At 39.1% G+C, this 17,983-nt stretch overlaps 2 protein-coding genes across 2 annotated transcripts in view; one reads left to right on the forward strand and one right to left on the reverse strand.

Annotated features, from left to right (window-relative positions):
- On the reverse strand, nucleotides 1-6,816 carry LOC143282077 (uncharacterized). The gene is made up of 4 exons (XM_076587538.1): nucleotides 6,583-6,816; nucleotides 5,058-5,218; nucleotides 4,386-4,518; nucleotides 1-3,205 (listed from the first exon to the last, which is right to left on the reverse strand). The coding sequence occupies exons 1-4, from the start codon at nucleotides 6,814-6,816 to the stop codon at nucleotides 2,309-2,311; spliced, it is 1,425 nt and encodes a 474-aa protein (XP_076443653.1). The 3' UTR covers nucleotides 1-2,308.
- Nucleotides 6,785-17,983, forward strand: part of LOC143282078 (electron transfer flavoprotein subunit alpha, mitochondrial-like) — a 12,379-nt gene continuing 1,180 nt past the window's right edge. Inside the window, exons 1-9 of the mRNA XM_076587539.1 lie at nucleotides 6,785-6,923; nucleotides 10,792-10,941; nucleotides 11,731-11,812; nucleotides 12,582-12,664; nucleotides 13,188-13,287; nucleotides 14,090-14,197; nucleotides 15,216-15,320; nucleotides 16,261-16,412; nucleotides 17,040-17,186. Coding sequence (XP_076443654.1) covers nucleotides 6,858-6,923; nucleotides 10,792-10,941; nucleotides 11,731-11,812; nucleotides 12,582-12,664; nucleotides 13,188-13,287; nucleotides 14,090-14,197; nucleotides 15,216-15,320; nucleotides 16,261-16,412; nucleotides 17,040-17,186 — 993 coding nt within the window. The 5' untranslated portion in view covers nucleotides 6,785-6,857. The remainder of the gene's footprint in view (nucleotides 6,924-10,791; nucleotides 10,942-11,730; nucleotides 11,813-12,581; nucleotides 12,665-13,187; nucleotides 13,288-14,089; nucleotides 14,198-15,215; nucleotides 15,321-16,260; nucleotides 16,413-17,039; nucleotides 17,187-17,983) is intronic.

The following is a 17,983-nucleotide window of genomic DNA, read 5'->3' on the forward strand; positions in this document are numbered from 1 at the left end:
AACCTCAACTATCTGAATGAGCACAATCAACAGAAAAAACACTTTTTAATACAAACTTTAAATGGGTAGAAAACTTTACAAACCCAACAAGTATAAAGTGAATGGGTCACAAATGACTGGAACACCAAAGTGAAAATTTTCATGTATATACATGAAGATGCAGACATGATTTAGATATCTTATGAAATAAACATTCATCTCTTTGAAGCACAATCAAGTACATGAGTGGAATCTAGAGTATTTTACATTGACTCTAACACTTTGATTTTCTCTACCATCATCTCTTTCTCTCACACATACACTAATGTATATGTGCCTGCTCTCTCTCTCTCTCTCTCTCTCACACACACACACACACACACACACACACACACACCCTGAAACTGAAACACAGCTGCCTGTAAGGTGGGATAAAACTGTCAAGCATACTCATAGAAATGAGTGAACATATTACAGTCCAACATAAACACACACACATATACCCACTACCAAATGAAACACTTCTTCGCTTCGTAGTATTACCCTTCTGGAAAACATATTGCACATCCAAGCACAAGTTTGGTGTTACAAAGCTCTACAGATTCACACACAAAATTCTATTTTGTTCAGAAAATTGTACATCTCCTTGGCTTCAGAACTTGATGGAACTAATAAAGGGAGTTAGGGTATCACACAAGGGAATGTGCTCACTACCAGCCTCTAGCTTTTTCCCTGCCAGTTACTGGCTTTCGTACAACTGAGAAAATTCATTGAAACCTGAAACAAATAACTGTCCCCCCAGGCTGGAATTGGGATTCATACAACCAAGAAATTCCCTCTTGAGACTAACTTCCGTACAACTGAGAAATTCCCTCTTGAAAGAAGCTTTTTATACAAATGAGATATCCATCGCGGAATTAAAAATCCAAACACTGTATTTATCTTTCAAATCCAAATGATCATCAAAGTCTAAAAATAGTATGATTTCAACAAAATTAGTCTAAAAATTCTGACATGATTTCATCAAAAACTCACAAACAACAAATCTACTCAGATACAAACTGTCTATTTTTTTTATCTCTCCGAGGTAAAAGAAAGTTTATTTCCCTTGTCATCTGATGAACTGAAAATGGATAAGGCTGCATCATAACTACCTTTTGATCAAATGATGAATTTAGATAAGAAACAAACTGCCAGGTAAAATCATAAAAAAACAACAACTAATATTCATGCTCTACAACCCATCACATGATCAAAAGAAAGTTGAAAACATGCAGGACCACTTCACATATCTGGATAACGCTTTATGATGCAATGATGGCTTCTGTACATGAATACAGAAAACTCAGATGCTACATTTTGCACTACTTTTAATGATTTCTTGGTCGATCAGACCCCTTTCATGACAGTTTCCTTTTCAGCCAAACATTTTGACCTGCCATTTTTCTCAGAATGCTAACTGATGACCTTAGGTGTGTTCTGATTGGCTTGGAACAGTCAGGTGCCCTTTAATTCAACCACGATTGCTAACATAACCACCAAATTTTGGCTAGCTGCAGCCATATCGTCAAAATGTACACCACAAAAATATTTTACTATTAATTTTTTCAACAAAGCATTTTTTTTTTCATTTTGTTCAAAGGCTCTATAAAGTAGCTAATACCTTTGTGCTTCTTCCTTTTTTTTTCTTTTTGTCTTGTTTATTTATTTGCTATAGTGTTAGAAAATGAATAAAAATTGTTTCCTAAAGATACAACCTTCACTTTTAAATGCGGTGCAATGGTTTCAAAGGCTTTTTGCCTGAAATCTTATGATTCAAGCAGATCTCTTCATTATTATCAAAGATATCAATGCAACCTATTATATCACACACACAGACACACACACACACCAAACATATACATGAAAAGATGTATTACAAAAGCAATAATGATAACAGTAATAATACCAATAATAATGATAGTGATGATAATACAAAACTTTTCTTTGGCATGATATCCAGTACCAATGCAGCTGACAGCTGAAAGTGCCTAACATCATCCAGTTCAATGTAAACGTAACAGAAAAACATTATAGCACCTCTCTGTTGATGAAAAATATCCTATGCTTTCACAGACTGGACGCAAACCAAAAACAAAAAAAGCACATATCAAAACCCATCAAACGATAAAAATCATCCAGTAAATAATGCTTGGATGAAAATCAAATAAATAAAACACACACACACACACACACACACACACACACACACACACACACATGCACATGTAAGTAACAAGACAACATCATAAAAAATATAAAATAAAGACACACAGCCAAGTATACAACATCACTTCTGATTCACATTCTTCTGTTGCCGTTTTGCTCTCAGTGATTTCAGATGACCAAACTTACTGTCCCTCTCCTGCCTCTTTCTTGCTGCCATTTTCTGAATTCGCCCCGTGCACCCCTCCCCGTCACTGGAATCTGTCCGTGAGGCGTCATCACTTGCTGAACTGTCACCATTACCGTCAGAAGTCATGCTGTCACTGTCATGAACAGTTATTGCATTGTCGTCCGAAGACGCACTGATTCTTTTGACTTGCCTTTCTGCTACCAAGCCTTTCTTTGGTGTCTGACTGCTACATGTATCCTTGGCTGCAGTTTCTTGACGTTTCTCCTGATATGGGTCATCTGGAACATGAAGTTGTTTGGCTGTGGGTGGATTTTGATCAGCTGGATCTTTTCCCTCTGATTCACTGTCAGAAAGCAGTGCTGATTTGGTTTTGGTTTTCCTTGTGGAACCACCTACGATGTCCTGTGATTCTTCATCACTGTTGGAATCAAGGGCATTCGGCTTTTCTGAACTTTGGTGTGCTTTCAGTGTGGGAGAAGATGAATTCTGACCGTTTTCTTCATCGTCAGAATCCAACTTTGATTTTCTTCTGCTCTTCTTTGCACTGATGACAGGCTGGGAATCTTCATCACTTGACACATGGTTCTTCTCTTGACTGTTATTGGCACTAGTTTCCTTGCTGTGGCGTCCTCCGTTGGTGTCTGGTTGCTCTTGCCTCTTACGTTTTGATGGTTTACATTGCTGCTGTCCAGTATCAGTTATCTCTGGGTGGTCTGCAAGGTGTGTGTTTGCATCGTTTTGAAGATGAGATGAGTCAGGGCCGTCTTCTTCACTGGATTCATCTAACCCCTTGACGATGCGTGGCCTGTACCCCTTCACTCGGTGTCCCCTCTGCAACAAGCACAAGATGATATTCCAGGACTTGAAAAGTAGGTACTTGGCATTACTTATGACAGTAAGAAGAACACAACATTCAGTAAATGACTGTACAATTCTAAGTAAGATAGCAATGATCATTAAAAACAAAAAAATAGATTTGAAAAAAAGGCAACTTTGACTTACAGCTCAAACTAGTCCAAGCATTCACATTTTGAGTGTGCTGCTTTACTTCATACTTCACACTGACACAGCACTCTGTAAAGGGTTAATAACATATCCTGGCATTCAACCATGACTTAGAAATAAAAACACCAGCAAAGTTGATCAGGAAATTTGAACATTACTCTTGAAGACACAGCTGCAAAGCGGATGACGCTTGAACAAATCATTCCAGCCTCCTAATTTCAATCCTCAGCATGATCAGTCGTGGATAATGTACAACTGCTTTAAAAAAACAACAACAAAAAACAACAACACAACAACAGACACAGTGGAGTGATGGCCTAGAGGTAACGTGTCCGCCTAGGAAGCGAGAGAATCTGAGCGCGCTGGTTCGAATCACGGCTCAGCCGCCGATATTTTCTCCCCCTCCACTAGACCTTGAGTGGTGGTCTGGACGCTAGTCATTTGGATGAGACGATAAACCGAGGTCTGGTGTGCAGCACGCACTTAGCGCACGTAAAAGAACCCACAGCAACAAAAGGGTTGTTCCTGGCAAAATTCTGTAGAAAAATTCACATTAATAGGAAAAACAAATAAAACTGCACGCAGGAAAAATACAACAACAAAAAAGGGTGGCGCTGTAGTATAGCGACGCACTCTCCCTGGGGAGAGCAGCCCGAATTTCGCACAGATAAATCTGTTGTGATAAAAAGAAATACAAAATACAAAAAATACAAAACAAAATTTATGTAACAGTTAACTGCTCAATAAACTATCTATTGTACTATTCACTGTACATTATTTCTAACACAGTGCACTTACCCATCAGATCTGATTGGCAAAATCTAAAAATGCTTATCTAAAAAAACATAACTCACAACTGCATAGCAAATTTCATTTTTCATCAAGAACGAAAATCACAACCACCACTGTTTTAGGCTGTGTGCAAACATTTCCATCCCATCAGTAACTGAGTTAGATTCTTTCGACCAAAACATATCATTCAGGACTTCATTACAGCCACTCTTACCCGTCTACTTTTTGTCGCTTCCTTTGTGGTGCTGGAGTCACCGCTGCTCTCAGAGCTGTCTGTTCCTTTGATGAACTCTTCCATGGATTCTTCGCCGCTCACCTCTTCATAATCATAGTTGTATCGGTGTGTACTGTATCATTCACACACAGACACATTGTCGTACTGAAACATTTGCACACAGAAACATTGCACTCCAAGAATAGTTCAAATCAAATTAGCTGAGCAGTTCATAACCTGTGGTATGCTGCACACAGGTTTCCTGACTGATACTAATGAGCATGAATTTTAAACATTCTGATTTGATACACACACACTCTCTCTCTCTCTCTCTCTCTCTCTCTCTCTCTCTCTCACACACACACACACACACACTGAAATTTTACAATTATTATGTTTTCAGTTTTTATATCTATTCTGTGTGTCCTGACAATTAACATTTCTTAAACATCAGCTGGCACAAAAGCTTAGTGGTCAAATTGTACTGGGATACATCACCAGCTTTCAGTTTATATAAAAAAAATTTTTTTAATGAATTAATGTGTGCATATCTAAGCTATGCTACTTTTTGTCTCCACTAATGTAACAATCAAATACAGTAATATTTCATCTTTTTATTTAAACAACATCACACCACTTTAAATATGCTCTCTCTCTCTCTCTCTCACTTACACCCTTGTGAAGTCATTGATGAGTTTACGTGGTGTTAGACGAGAAAGTTTGTTGGAAACTTTTGAATCTGTAGGGATTGAGCTCCATTGTTCTTCTCGGCTGGGCAGTCTGAATTTCTTTTGCCTTTTGCGCAGAGAATCCCGTCTACCTCCATCACCTTCCTGATTTAAAAAAAAAAAAAAAAAAAAAAAAAGTCCATGTATCAGCACACATTTTGTAAGTGCACAAATAATTAATTGAAGTAACTATCTCAACACCCATTTACTTATGGCTGAAACAATTATATATATCATCCTGTCAGAAGAGACAAAAAACAGGAAGAAGGAGGCAGGCAAGGAAGAAGACAAATCGTGAAGAAAAGACCTAACATCCCTAATTTCAATCACACATACAGATACACTCACACACAGTAAGTTTGTATGTGTATCATGATTAACTGACAAAAGAGATTTTCATTTTAATCCACCTTTCTCACACCAAATACTGCTAATATCAACATTATGGGAAATATTTTGTGTTCAAACAAAAATGCGATCTTTGTCTCTAATTTGAACATTCACTGTCACTGTTGACTCTGCTCTCTCATGGCATGAGATCACTCCTCCACTTGCCATTCTTGACTTTGTTTGTGTACGGAGAGAAAATATGAATTAACCCATGCTTTCTTCATATAGAAGTCTATAGTTTACTTCATTCTAAATTTACAACTTAAGTGACAAATGTGTACTGCAGTACCAACAGCACATGCACCTGGAAACATCCACAATGCTACAGTTTCAGGCTGTTTTATGCTAAAATACTAACTGATAGCAAAGATAAGACTTCAAAGATGTGAAATTTGTATTTAAAAAATCTCAATTTTCATTATTTTGACCCTATGATGAGTTGTTTTTGTGCACAGCTAAGAATAGCTGGCTGCAACTATAGCTGGGTTTTCGTGTGCTACATCACACACACACAATATATATATATATATATATATATATATATAACTATAGATAAATATATCTGTGTGCATGTGTGTGTGTGCGTGCATATATACAACTTCAAGTATAATTGTGTGTATCTGTGATTGTGCGCATGTGAGTGTGTATATATGCGTGTTCATGTGTGTGTTCGTGTGTGCACTGAAAAACACATGCATATATATTATCATGCACACTTCTCACCACACATAATCAGCACACAAGTATACACAATATTTATTAGATGTTTTGTTCTTTGGTTGTTGTTATTTGTGGTGGTGGTGGAGATGGTGATTGTGGCTTTGGTGTATGTGTGTGTGCGCGCGCGTCTGTGTGTGAAGATATCATTATGTTTTGTGTTACACACACAATAATGTAATTTCAAATACTCAACAATTATCTGTGCAGCCCACATGATTTTTTGTTTGTTTGTTGTTGTTGTTGTTTTTTCTTTTATTCTTTTGTTGTTGTTGTTGTTGTTTTTGATGCAACAAATCAATTATTCAGATCACCAAAAATAAATGGGCAGGTTCTAAATAATGGGAAACAATTCATCTCACACTGCTCGGTGTTGCACAATGATTTGCAGACGACAGCATTTGGTGACACTGCTGCTGACTGGTTTCTTCTTCGGATGAAGACATTAACCTTTTCCCTGAAGGACCGTGGTTCTTCTTTGGTCCTATGTTACTGTCGGAATCTGTATCACACCACGCCATTTCTTGTTGTCCAAATTTTTCGTGTGGGAAATCGTCTGCCCCTGTTTGCGACATGAGTAGATCGCCCAGAGACATGGCTGTGGGTCTTACCTCCCCTCCGTCTCACTCTTCAGTGCATGTGCAGTCTAGGTGGACGATTACCAAACATGTTTTCGACAAGCAAGCAGACCTTTTTACGCACAGTGAGTACACATTTAATCATTGATAAAAAGGATAAATCCTTCCAAACATTAATTTTCACCTAATTGCTTTCTGACTTCATGCAGTCAAATGTTTGTTACGTCATTAATTGATTAATTTCTCTGAACGCTGACTGACTTTGGTCTAAGGGCAGGCTCACGCCGCTCAGGGCCAAATAAAAAAAGATGCTGAAAGGTCGTGCATTTGAATAAAAGAAAGCATTTCTTTGTTTTATTGAGATGAGATTACCAGAAACAGAAAAACACTTGTTTCTCTAAGCTGTTTGCACCATGGTTTAATGCAAAACATTATATGCAGTCGATGGTTGGACTTTGACCTACCGAGTCTGTCGTCTGCTATGATCGAATGATGTAACAAGTTGTTTGGACTCCAAGATAGCTTCATGATTTGTATTTTTTTAGTGTGTGTGTGTGATTTTTTTTTTTTTTTTTTTTTTTTTTTTTTAAACTCCGGTAGATTGATTTTGAATTGTGATGATAATTGTTTGCTCCAACACATTTTGTACTCTGTAAAGACTAAAACTGAAGTAATGATGAGTGGTTGTGCTTTCTGTTGACCAGGCAAGTCCATGGCCCAAACAGTTATGCAAAATAAAATGACTAAGTGGAAAGACACTGTTTCTACAAACAGCGAGTCATGTAGGCATAAACCATTGCAACAAGGATATGTATCATGTATGATCACTTCCAAACATGCACAGCACGGATAATCAGATGGCATTACCAATAGCCGAGTGGTTTAAGCATTGGACTTTCAATCTGAGGGTCCCAGGTTCGAATCACAGTACGGGTGCCTGGTGGGTAAAGGGTGGAGATTTTTCCAATCTCCCAAGTCAACATATGTGCAGACCTGCTAGCACCTGAACCCCCTTTGTGTGTATACACACAGAATATCAAATACACACGTTAAAGATCCTGTAACCTTTACCCATGTCAGTGTTAGGCAGGTTATGGAGACACGAAAATACCCAGCATGCATGAACCATGACAGAGTCATCGGCAAGTCGATGTTGGTTGTGTAACAGAAAGAAGAAGAACATGCCTATTTATCATTGGTGGTTTGCCAAGTTTTCATCTTCAAGGTGACTTTTATTTTATTGCTATCAAATTAACTTATTACCCCCTTGACTGTTGCCGACAGTTACACTCGTCAGTGAAGGTGTCATCTCACAGTGATTTCAACTGACTGGTCAGGATGCCAGTCACCATTCTTTATTTTGACTTCTACCCCTTGGGATTGTATTACTTTTGTTCAGTAAAACCAGTTACTTTGTATTGTATTGTATTACTCTTTTGTCACAACAGTTATCTCTGTGAAATTCAGGCTGAGTGTATGAGGGAGAGTGTGTCACTACAGTGCAGTGCCACCCCCTTTTTTTCAGCCTTCAACTTAAAGTGTATAGTTTTCTTTTCAGAATGGATTTTTCTACAATAGTTTGTCAGGGACAGCCCTTTTGTTGCCATGTGGTAAGTGCATGCTACACACAGGTTTATCATCTCATCTGAATGACTAGCGTCCAAACCACCACTCAAGGTCTGGTAGGGTGGCGAGGGGATTGGGGGGTGGGGTATTCTGCTATTGGCAGTTGGGTGTTCATCATTTATTTCCTGTGTCATTCAATCAGATTTTAGGGATACACACATACACACTCAGACAGACATGAAACATTTTATGTGTGCAATACACAATACAATACAATACACAATACACAAACTTTATTGTCTATACTTTGGTACTGAGATTTTCTTTTTGGCAGCAGCACGTGTCCAACATTAAAAGAAAACAACAAATAAAATGAATGAAAAATAGAAAAATAATTTAAATGGCACCAAATGGAAATAGCTATATACAAATATACAGATTATTGAAATTCATATGCCTCTCCATTTCAGTCAGCCAAGCAGCGTTGCACATCTTCCCACGCCACTCACACACACACACACACACACATAAACACTCACACATATATACACAGTCTCTCTTTCACTTCCTCTCTCTCTCTCTCTCTCTCTCTCTCTTCATATAAGAGATGACGTTTTGTTTATGTACCCCACCATGTACATGATGTAGGCAGCCATACTCCATTTTTGGGGGGATGCATGCTGGGAATGTTCTTCTCATAACCCACCATACACTGACATGGATTACAGGATCTTTATTGTGCGTGTTTGATCTTCTGTGTGTGTATACACACAAAGGGGGTTCACTGTTCAGGTACTAGCAGGTCTACTCATATGTTGACCTAGGAGATGAGAAAAATCTCCACCCTTTACCCACCAGCCACCATTACCGAGATTCAAACTCGGGACCCTCAGATTATAAGTCAAATGCTTAAACCACTCGGTTATTGTGCCAGAGCTTTGTTTGCATCATAAGTACTGAATAAATGAAACAGAAAATAATGAAAATGTACAATATCTCCTTTTTTTAAGCAAAACATAAAAGATGGAATTGCCTATTAACTTACATTTGAAATAGTTCTTTGTGGAATATAATTCAAAGAATGTTTAATATTGTGTTGTTGTTTTTTTATAAGCAAGTAAATAAAGAAAGGAGTGTTTTGCTTTTATATTTCATGCACACACCAAACACACAAAGAAGAACAGCCACTTAGAAACAAGACAATGAAACACAATGAGAAGATAATGTAATTAGGACAAGTAGTTTCACAAGGATTTATAATTTTTAGATAAAATTAGAAGGAACTGTACCTGTTGCACTCTGTATTAAAAATTCTGTAAATACAGTGTACATTCGCTATCACACACATTGCCTGTCTGTCTGTCTGTCTCTCTTTCTCTCTCTCTCTCTCTCTCTCTCTCTCTCTCTCTCTCTGTCTGTCTGTCTGTCTCAGAGTCAGTCTGTCTCTCTCTTTTTTCTCTCTTAATACATTCGCTATCACACACTGTCTCTGTCAGTCTTTCTTTTTCTCTCTCTTTCTCCCTTCCTTCTCTCTCTCTCTCTCTCTCTCTCTCTCTCTCTCTCTCCCCTCCCCCCCCCCCCCCCCAAAAAAAAAACCCCACCCCCTCTCTCATAGTTTTACACAAATATATGGTTTCTGTCACAACAGAATATCATTAAGCATTGACTCTCTCAGTTTCTGTGAGTGTGATGGACACCTGAGGTGATTCAAAACATCTTAAATCAGATTGTGAAAACTACACTCTGTTTTACATGAAGAAAGACAGCTAACGGGGTATGTATATCTGCACAGTTAAGAGTGATACAGAGCGATTCAGAGATTTTTTCTAAAAAATTATATCATGTGCCATGTCTTAGGATTACTGGGACACTGACTGAGCTAGCTTTATCTATACTACATTACCTGCTGTTAAGATTGTGCTTAAAGTCTGTCAAAAACACTATACATCAAATCTTTTCTACAGCAGTTGCTTTTCTATTATCTACAGCTATATTGATCATGTACACATATGCATGCACACACATACACACATGCACACATCACAAACACAAGTGTATACTATAGTCTTGCCTGCAATTTACCACCCTCCTCACATTAAGTTGATTAACAGAACTTGCGCATAAATTTGATAATATATGAGATAAATGAAAAACTACATAGTATATTATAGTATACACAAATGTGCACAGTGAGGCATACTATGCACACCATGCCACACCATATACATCATTATGCATTACATGCCTCATGAAAGCAAGTAAGTACTTGCAAACATACATTATCTTTTGTACATGTGTACTGAAAATATGCAAGCTCACAGAATTTATGTGCACACACACACACGCACGCACGCACACACTAACAAATGAGAAGGAAAAAAAGCCTTTCTTATGAAAGTATTCATCAGAACTGTCTTGTCATTGTAGCTGTCGCTGTTGCGGCGCTACAACAGCACTCTGGTGATTGCGGAGCACAACAATGAAGCCCTGACCCCCATCACACTCAACACCATCACAGCGGCCACCAAACTTGGGGGAGAGGTGTCCTGTTTGGTGGTGGGCAGCCAGTGTGCTAAGGTCAGTATATATATTATATATATATATATATATATATGTATGTATGTATGTATGTATAGAACTATAGTTTTACTTCACTCTCGCTTCTCCTCTTGTCAGTTTTGTGGGCAGCCAGTGTGCTAAGGTCACTAAATATAGAATAATAGTTGTTCACTTCACTCACTCTCCTTTTCTTCAGTTCTCGTCAGCTTTTTTGTGTTTTTTTTATGGGCAGCGTGATATAAGTTTTGATGATTTTCAGGGAGAAGTCCCCTGCAGGTTCATCAGTGAGGTGTGTGTGTGTGTGTGTGTCTGCTGACTTGAAAAATGAAATTTATATGAGGGGGTGGAGGGCATTATGTTGGGTTTTTGTTGTTGTTTGTTTGTCTTTTCAATATGTCGCCTACAGTTATCTTTCTGACAAGCCTATGGCTGTGTTTGTTTTTGCTCTCCCCACTGTATTTGTGTTATTGAAGACCGATTCTCTGTGTAAATCATGCCCCAGTCTGTCGGTTTTTGTTCTTCCACTCTGCATACTTTTGGTGTAAAAATCAGTAAATGTGTTTATCACATCTCTGAGTACACACACACACACACACACACACACACACACACACACACACACACACACACACACACATCTTTCTCTTTCTCTCTCTGATTCTTCAACTAACCATTCAAATGAAACATGAAATAGTCATCATTTTTCAGTGTCATGGACCTAAAGCAGCAGGCACCAGAACAGTGAGATAGTTTTTTTTATGTATTAGCCCTGTTTTGGGTCGTTCAGTACTGTTATCACTGTTGCAGGTGGCTGAAGAAGTGAGCAAAGTTGCTGGAGTGAAGAAGGTGTTGTTGGCTGACAATGAGGCATTCAAAGGATTCCTGCCAGGTATGCAACAGTCCACATGAACAATGTTTGACTTTCGCTTAAGATTCTTGTGCATAGACATATGCACAAACAATGAAACATGGAAAAGAGTCGTTGCTTTTAATGAATAAAAAAAAAAGTACACAGGCACATGCATGCTGGTGTGTGTGTGTTCATATATCATATGTGTATGTACACAGCATGCTTACACATTTGTAAACATGTTGTCACACCTACCCACCCTTCATAGGTATGCTCATACTCCCATAGACACACACCTTATACACACACTCAGTCCCCACACATCCCCCTCCTACACATTCACGTACAAATACACACACACATACAAACACCCTGCCCCCACACACCCTCCCTGCCCCCCACTACCCACACTCATTTACACATGTGCACATGCACACAACTCGCCCACCCCCCTCACACACACATAGACACACACATGCTCAAGGTTTGCAATCAAGTGAGTCATAACATTTGTCAACATAGTTTTAATTTTGAGACATATTTATACAGGTGGTTTGTGCCAAACTGTGGATCTGTTTTCAGAAAGGAGAAACTAGATATCATCACTTTCTTTTTTATTTTAACTACTAAAATGCTATGCAGTCTTAGTTGTTAGGAGGGATATCATGTCAGTCAGTGACTTGACTACAATAGCTGTTTGTTTATTCTTAATTATAGAAGTCTGGTTTGAATGGCCCAAAACACACATACACACCAGGTGCATGATGTTTGCATACTGGCTGAATCTCTTCTACAATTCTGTTGACAGAGGCTGTCACTCCCCTTATTCTGGCCACTCAGAAACAGTTCAACTTCACACATATCTTAGCTGGGGCAACAGCTAATGGCAAGGTGAGTGAACTTGTTTTTCTTTTTCTCCGTTTGTTGTTTATCTGCTCTGTCCTTTTCCAGGAATGAAATGCTTTTGTGAGTTGTAGAAACTTTATGAAATATGGACATTTGGCAATCAGAATGTTCTGCTAAGTGTATTTGATTTATCTCTGCAGTTTCTGACTGGCTAGTTCAGTCGTGATAGGACGGTGTAGTGTCACAAGTTCTAGAATCCTGCTGGTGGAAGTCCGATGATGGCATGTACAAGTGACACTTACGGAAGTGGTAGCAATGCAAGTGTTATGTGTTGCTATAGAATCAAATAACAGTAAACTCTCTCCCTCTCTATTTCTCTCTTTGTCTCTCTCCCTCTCCCTCCCTCAAAATGTCACATCATGTCATGTCCCTCTCTCTCTCCCAACCCCACCCCCACCCCCACCTCTCCCCTGCCAGACCTCCCTTCCTGTCCACCCCGCCTGCTCCCCTCCCGCCCCCCAAGCTCCCTTTAAGCCTCTCAATGTTATTTAGTGTTTGTATTGTCCAGGCACTGATTCCACGAGTGGCTGCTAAGATGGATGTATCCCCCATCTCTGAGATCGTTGGCATCAAGGATGCAAGCACTTTCATCAGAACCATCTATGCAGGTGGGGATCACAACACCTATGATTAAAATAGTTGATCATTATTGATTAAGAGGTGAAAAAAAACACATTTAATTTTTTTTTCCATTCTATCAGTCTGGGAATACATGTTAGCTTGTTTATTATAATGTCAGATTTTACGTTTTTACTCATTATAGCAGTGTGGATGTGCACTACTTTGTGTTCTTTACAGGCAGAAGATTATGTTTCTGTTGTTAATCTGCATATTAACTTAATCATCTTGAACATTTTTATTTGAATATGGGAATCAGTTTCTTCTGTATTCAAACAGGAGAATTGTTTTACTTTTAGTATAAACTCCTTGAAGAAAGGAAGCTGGAGCTGTCAAAATGCCCTGACTTAGTTTATTAATTTTGTGCTGTGATCTAGTTTTAATTTACTGTGTTTGAAGAAAGGAAAGCAGGTTTGAATTCTTAAGTTTTTTTAAGTCCTGTACATTATGTACTCCTGGCTGGAGCACACAGTTATTTTACCTCAGTTACTGGTTATCATTTGAAGTGGGATACTTTGTGAAGTGGGAAACGGATATATTTGATGTAAATCCAGTTACAGTTTGGTATACTTAAATGTAGTCTAGTGAAATAGGGTGCATTATAAAATTTTGATCATGAATATGTTCACTCTTCTAGATACATGGCGGTAGCCTTGAGGTGGTCAGCAAGGCTTTGAGCACCATAATTTTATTAGGTTTGACTCTCCTAGATCTTATACACATGGTTTTAATGTGGGATGTTTCTGACATTTCCTACTTTTGTTCTTTACCCCCAAACCCTATGGTGTGCAGGCAATGCAGTGCAGACACTTACATCTGAAGACAAAGTGAAGCTGATCACAGTGCGAGGCACAGCCTTCGAGGCGGCTGCAGCTGGTGGTGCTGCTGAAATTGGGCAAGGTGAGTTCAGTGCTGCATGGGTTACAAGGCAAGGAGGTAAGTCCTTTTGGCTGAGAGATAAGGGAGGAGGTCAGCAATAACACTGTGCATGTACAGTGTTTGGGGAAGCATGGTATTTATAAGAAGTCCAGGATCTAAGTGCAACAGATTTTTTTTTTTTTTTTTTTTTTTTTAGAAAAAATTCTCAAATAAGATGGTGACAGTGTTCATGGAGGGTAAAAAACACTTATGAGACTTGCCTTGTTTTTATTAGATTTGTGTTCCTTCCAGTCATGTTTTGACATTAAAAACAAATTTTTAATAGAAAGAAGAAAAATGTTAAAAAAAGAAGAAATGTGTTCCAAATAAATCTCTTTTTTTTTTCATCTTTTTTGCGCTGTCCTATCTTTAGTAGAATCTCAGTGGCATTATTCCCTCCCCACTAATCTCGAGTTCCCCATGCACAGCCACACTCGTATTCATCTGTTGCAGTCCCAGCATGAGCAGTCCAAAGGGAACTCTCAGTGTTCCATACAGTTATGCGTTGCACATTGTGAATGGTGTTTTACAAGGAAACAAAGCCATTAGAATTATACCAAAAATGATCTCTGACATTTTGTAGCATTGTTTCATTGTCTTCTTGCATTAAAAGCAGCTTCCAAAAATTCTATGTATATGAAGTGTGTTATGAATGTTCACAGATATCTCACTCAAAACATTTGAAGTTGGTTTTTTTTTGTTTTTTTTGAATTTTTTTAAGTTGTACGCTTAGTGTATCTTTCACAAATAGATTCATTTTTCATCCTTAAGGGACCAGTGGCTCAGGTTACTACCCCATAGTAGCATGAGGGAACTGATTGTCTACTCTCTAGGGAGATAGAAACATGTTTTGTTTTCTATGTACAGTTGTTCCAATGTTGAGGATTTTGGGTACTTTCAGTTACTGGCCTGTGATATCTATGATCATAATTCTCGTTATGATCATCACTTTGATCAGAGATGTTTCATTTCACTGTCCTGTTTTTCATGTCTGACACAGCTCCAACAGAGGATGTGAGCAACGACAAGTCATCCTTTTTGGGCCAAGAACTCAGCAAGAGTGACCGGCCAGATCTCTCCAGTGCCAGCATTGTCATCTCTGGAGGTGGGTTGTTAACCACTGAATTCCCACCTCCGCTGAATTTTCGCCGGCGACAATTCAGCAAAGCTCAGTTAACCGCTGATTTGTGGTTGGCGACAATTTGGCAGAGTTCAGTTAACTGCTGATGTATCACCAGTCCGTTGATATGTCATCAACTGGTGACAATTTGGCATGTGACCTGTTTATTTTTGGTTAACAAAAGACAAGAAAATAATGAACTGTCTGTGGTATATCTGAGATCTTTTAGTTTTGTTTTTCTATCTCCACTGTCCATCTTGTTATTCAACCATCATGTATTTTGAAAGTGTTCACCATAAAATAACTTAGCCACAAATGTAGGACAGGTCAGGAAAACCAAGATGGCTGCTGGAAACGAGGACGCTGTTTCCGTTAACACAATGAAGGTAACTTACCAAGGGAGGCTATTAGCTGCAGGTACTTTTGATTTCTCTGCATAGCAGATTAGTAGTTAGGACATGACAGGAATCCGGACCCTTACCAGTGTCTGCACCTGTGGGTCATGGTAAAGTAGTATGATTAAAAGATTTTCTTCAAAATATGTTCCTGTGTTGTTAATTTTAATAACCTCTTTGCAGGGAAAAAATACATTGACATCAAATACCAAAAAAATCAAAATTACAGAAACTGCAAGACCACTGTGCTTATTTTGCCAGAGTACTGAGACACAGTGGTCTTGCAGTTTTACAGTGTGTGTGTATTAGTAGTCCACAGTGGACTGGTGGCCAAGTGAGAAAGTGCGCAGTTAGGAAGCGAGTGTCGATGGGTTGATTCCTGCAGAAACTGAAACTTTTATAACACACACACACGCAGGCACATATACCATGGCATACACATAAAAATTTGCACACCCAAAAGTCAGGTTTCTTGTGTCAACATGGAAACACTTCAGTTCTTTTGGGGTTTTATCTGCTACATCTGCCAGGTCGTGGAATGAAAAACGGGGAGAACTTCCAACTGCTGTACACCCTGGCAGACAAGATTGGAGCAGCAGTGGGCGCCTCACGAGCAGCAGTGGATGCTGGGTTTGTACCCAACGACATGCAGGTGGGACAGACTGGCAAGATTGTGGCTCCGGTGAGTGACATTTCTGAGGGGTATTTCAAATGACATCCTAGAATGACCTTACAAAGCATGATTGGGTGCTGCTTCTCATGCATTATTTAAGCAAGGAGACATATCAAGCTTTACTGGTGCCTGTTGGGATGCAGAAACATTCAACAACAAAAAAAAAGGGGGGGGGGGAGTTCCTTTGGTGTTGCGGATGTATATGTACATACTTGGCAAACAGTGAAGCATTTTAGTGGATGTACATATACGTCCTTGGCACTCAAGAGGTCAGTATATAGTGGGCCTTTGGTGTGTAAGACCAGCTGAGATTGGAACTATTCTTATTCCCCTGGAGCTTTCTATATAAAATGGTCGACCTAGAAGAGCAGTGTCTTATTGATCATGGCATAGTTGTTTAGATTCATTGTCTGTGTAGACCAGTGCTATCTTATTAAATTGAATCTGAGGTTTTGTTAATTTGTTAAATCATATTGTTCAAATGCCTTGATTTTAACCACAGATGTTTATCGGTTTCAGATACTTTGAACTACAGAATAAGTTTGTGAACTTTTTTATGCTATATGATAAATTTTCCAGTGATTACGCTACAAGCTGTGGTGTATGTTATGATGATGTGCTTTGTGTTGCTTACAGGACCTGTACGTGGCTGTGGGAATCTCGGGGGCCATTCAGCACCTGGCGGGGATGAAGGACAGCAAGGTGATCGTGGCCATCAACAAAGACCCTGAAGCCCCCATCTTCCAGGTGGCAGACTATGGTCTGGTGCAGGACCTCTTCCAGGTAAGCACTGGCCAAGTCCAGTCCCAAACCCTCTCCAGGAAGGCAAAGTGGGGGTGGGGGAGGTTGGGGGGGTGCAGGGGTGGGCAAATAAGGTTATTGGCCTGTAGGTATTTTTCTATAGGGGTGTGTGTGTGGGGGGGGGGGGTGCAGGATAATGGGGATGGGGTGGGGGAAGAAGTGGTTTTAGGGGCTTTTGATTTAGTATGAATGAATTAAAGTTGTTTAACTGTGTTGCCTCTTAATTTAATATGTGGAAGTGCTGCTTTTTGGTAGTTAGCCTGATGATATTTAGCTTTTAAATGAACTGTGTATCTTAGTAGTCACATATGTGTGAGAGAGAGTATGTGTGCACGTGGTGTGTGTTTGTGTATGTACGTGTGTGTTGTGTGTGTATGCGTGGGTGGCATGGGAAGATCTACAGTGCGGCTTGGTTGACTGAAATGGAGGGGCATGAGAATTTCGATAATCTGTATATTTGTATGTAACTATTTCTATTTGGTGCTGTTCAAATTATCTTATTATTTTTCATTCATTTATATATTTGTTGTTTTTTTTGTTGGACACGTGCTGCTGCCAAAAAGAAAATCTCTGTACAAAAATATAAACAATACAGTTTGTGTATTTGTATGGACCATATAATTATGTCAAAAAACATATAATTTGACAAAAAACAAGAACACCAGAGAATCGACAGACAGACAGAAAATACAAAAAAAAACTTAGCCGTATGAAGAGCACAGGAACAGGAGTCATGATGGCTGACGGAAAAAGAGGACGCTAGTCAGGGGGGCAAAGGG

Source organism: Babylonia areolata, chromosome 5 (genome assembly GCF_041734735.1).
Source record: "Babylonia areolata isolate BAREFJ2019XMU chromosome 5, ASM4173473v1, whole genome shotgun sequence".
Taxonomy (NCBI): Eukaryota; Metazoa; Mollusca; class Gastropoda; order Neogastropoda; family Buccinidae; genus Babylonia; species Babylonia areolata.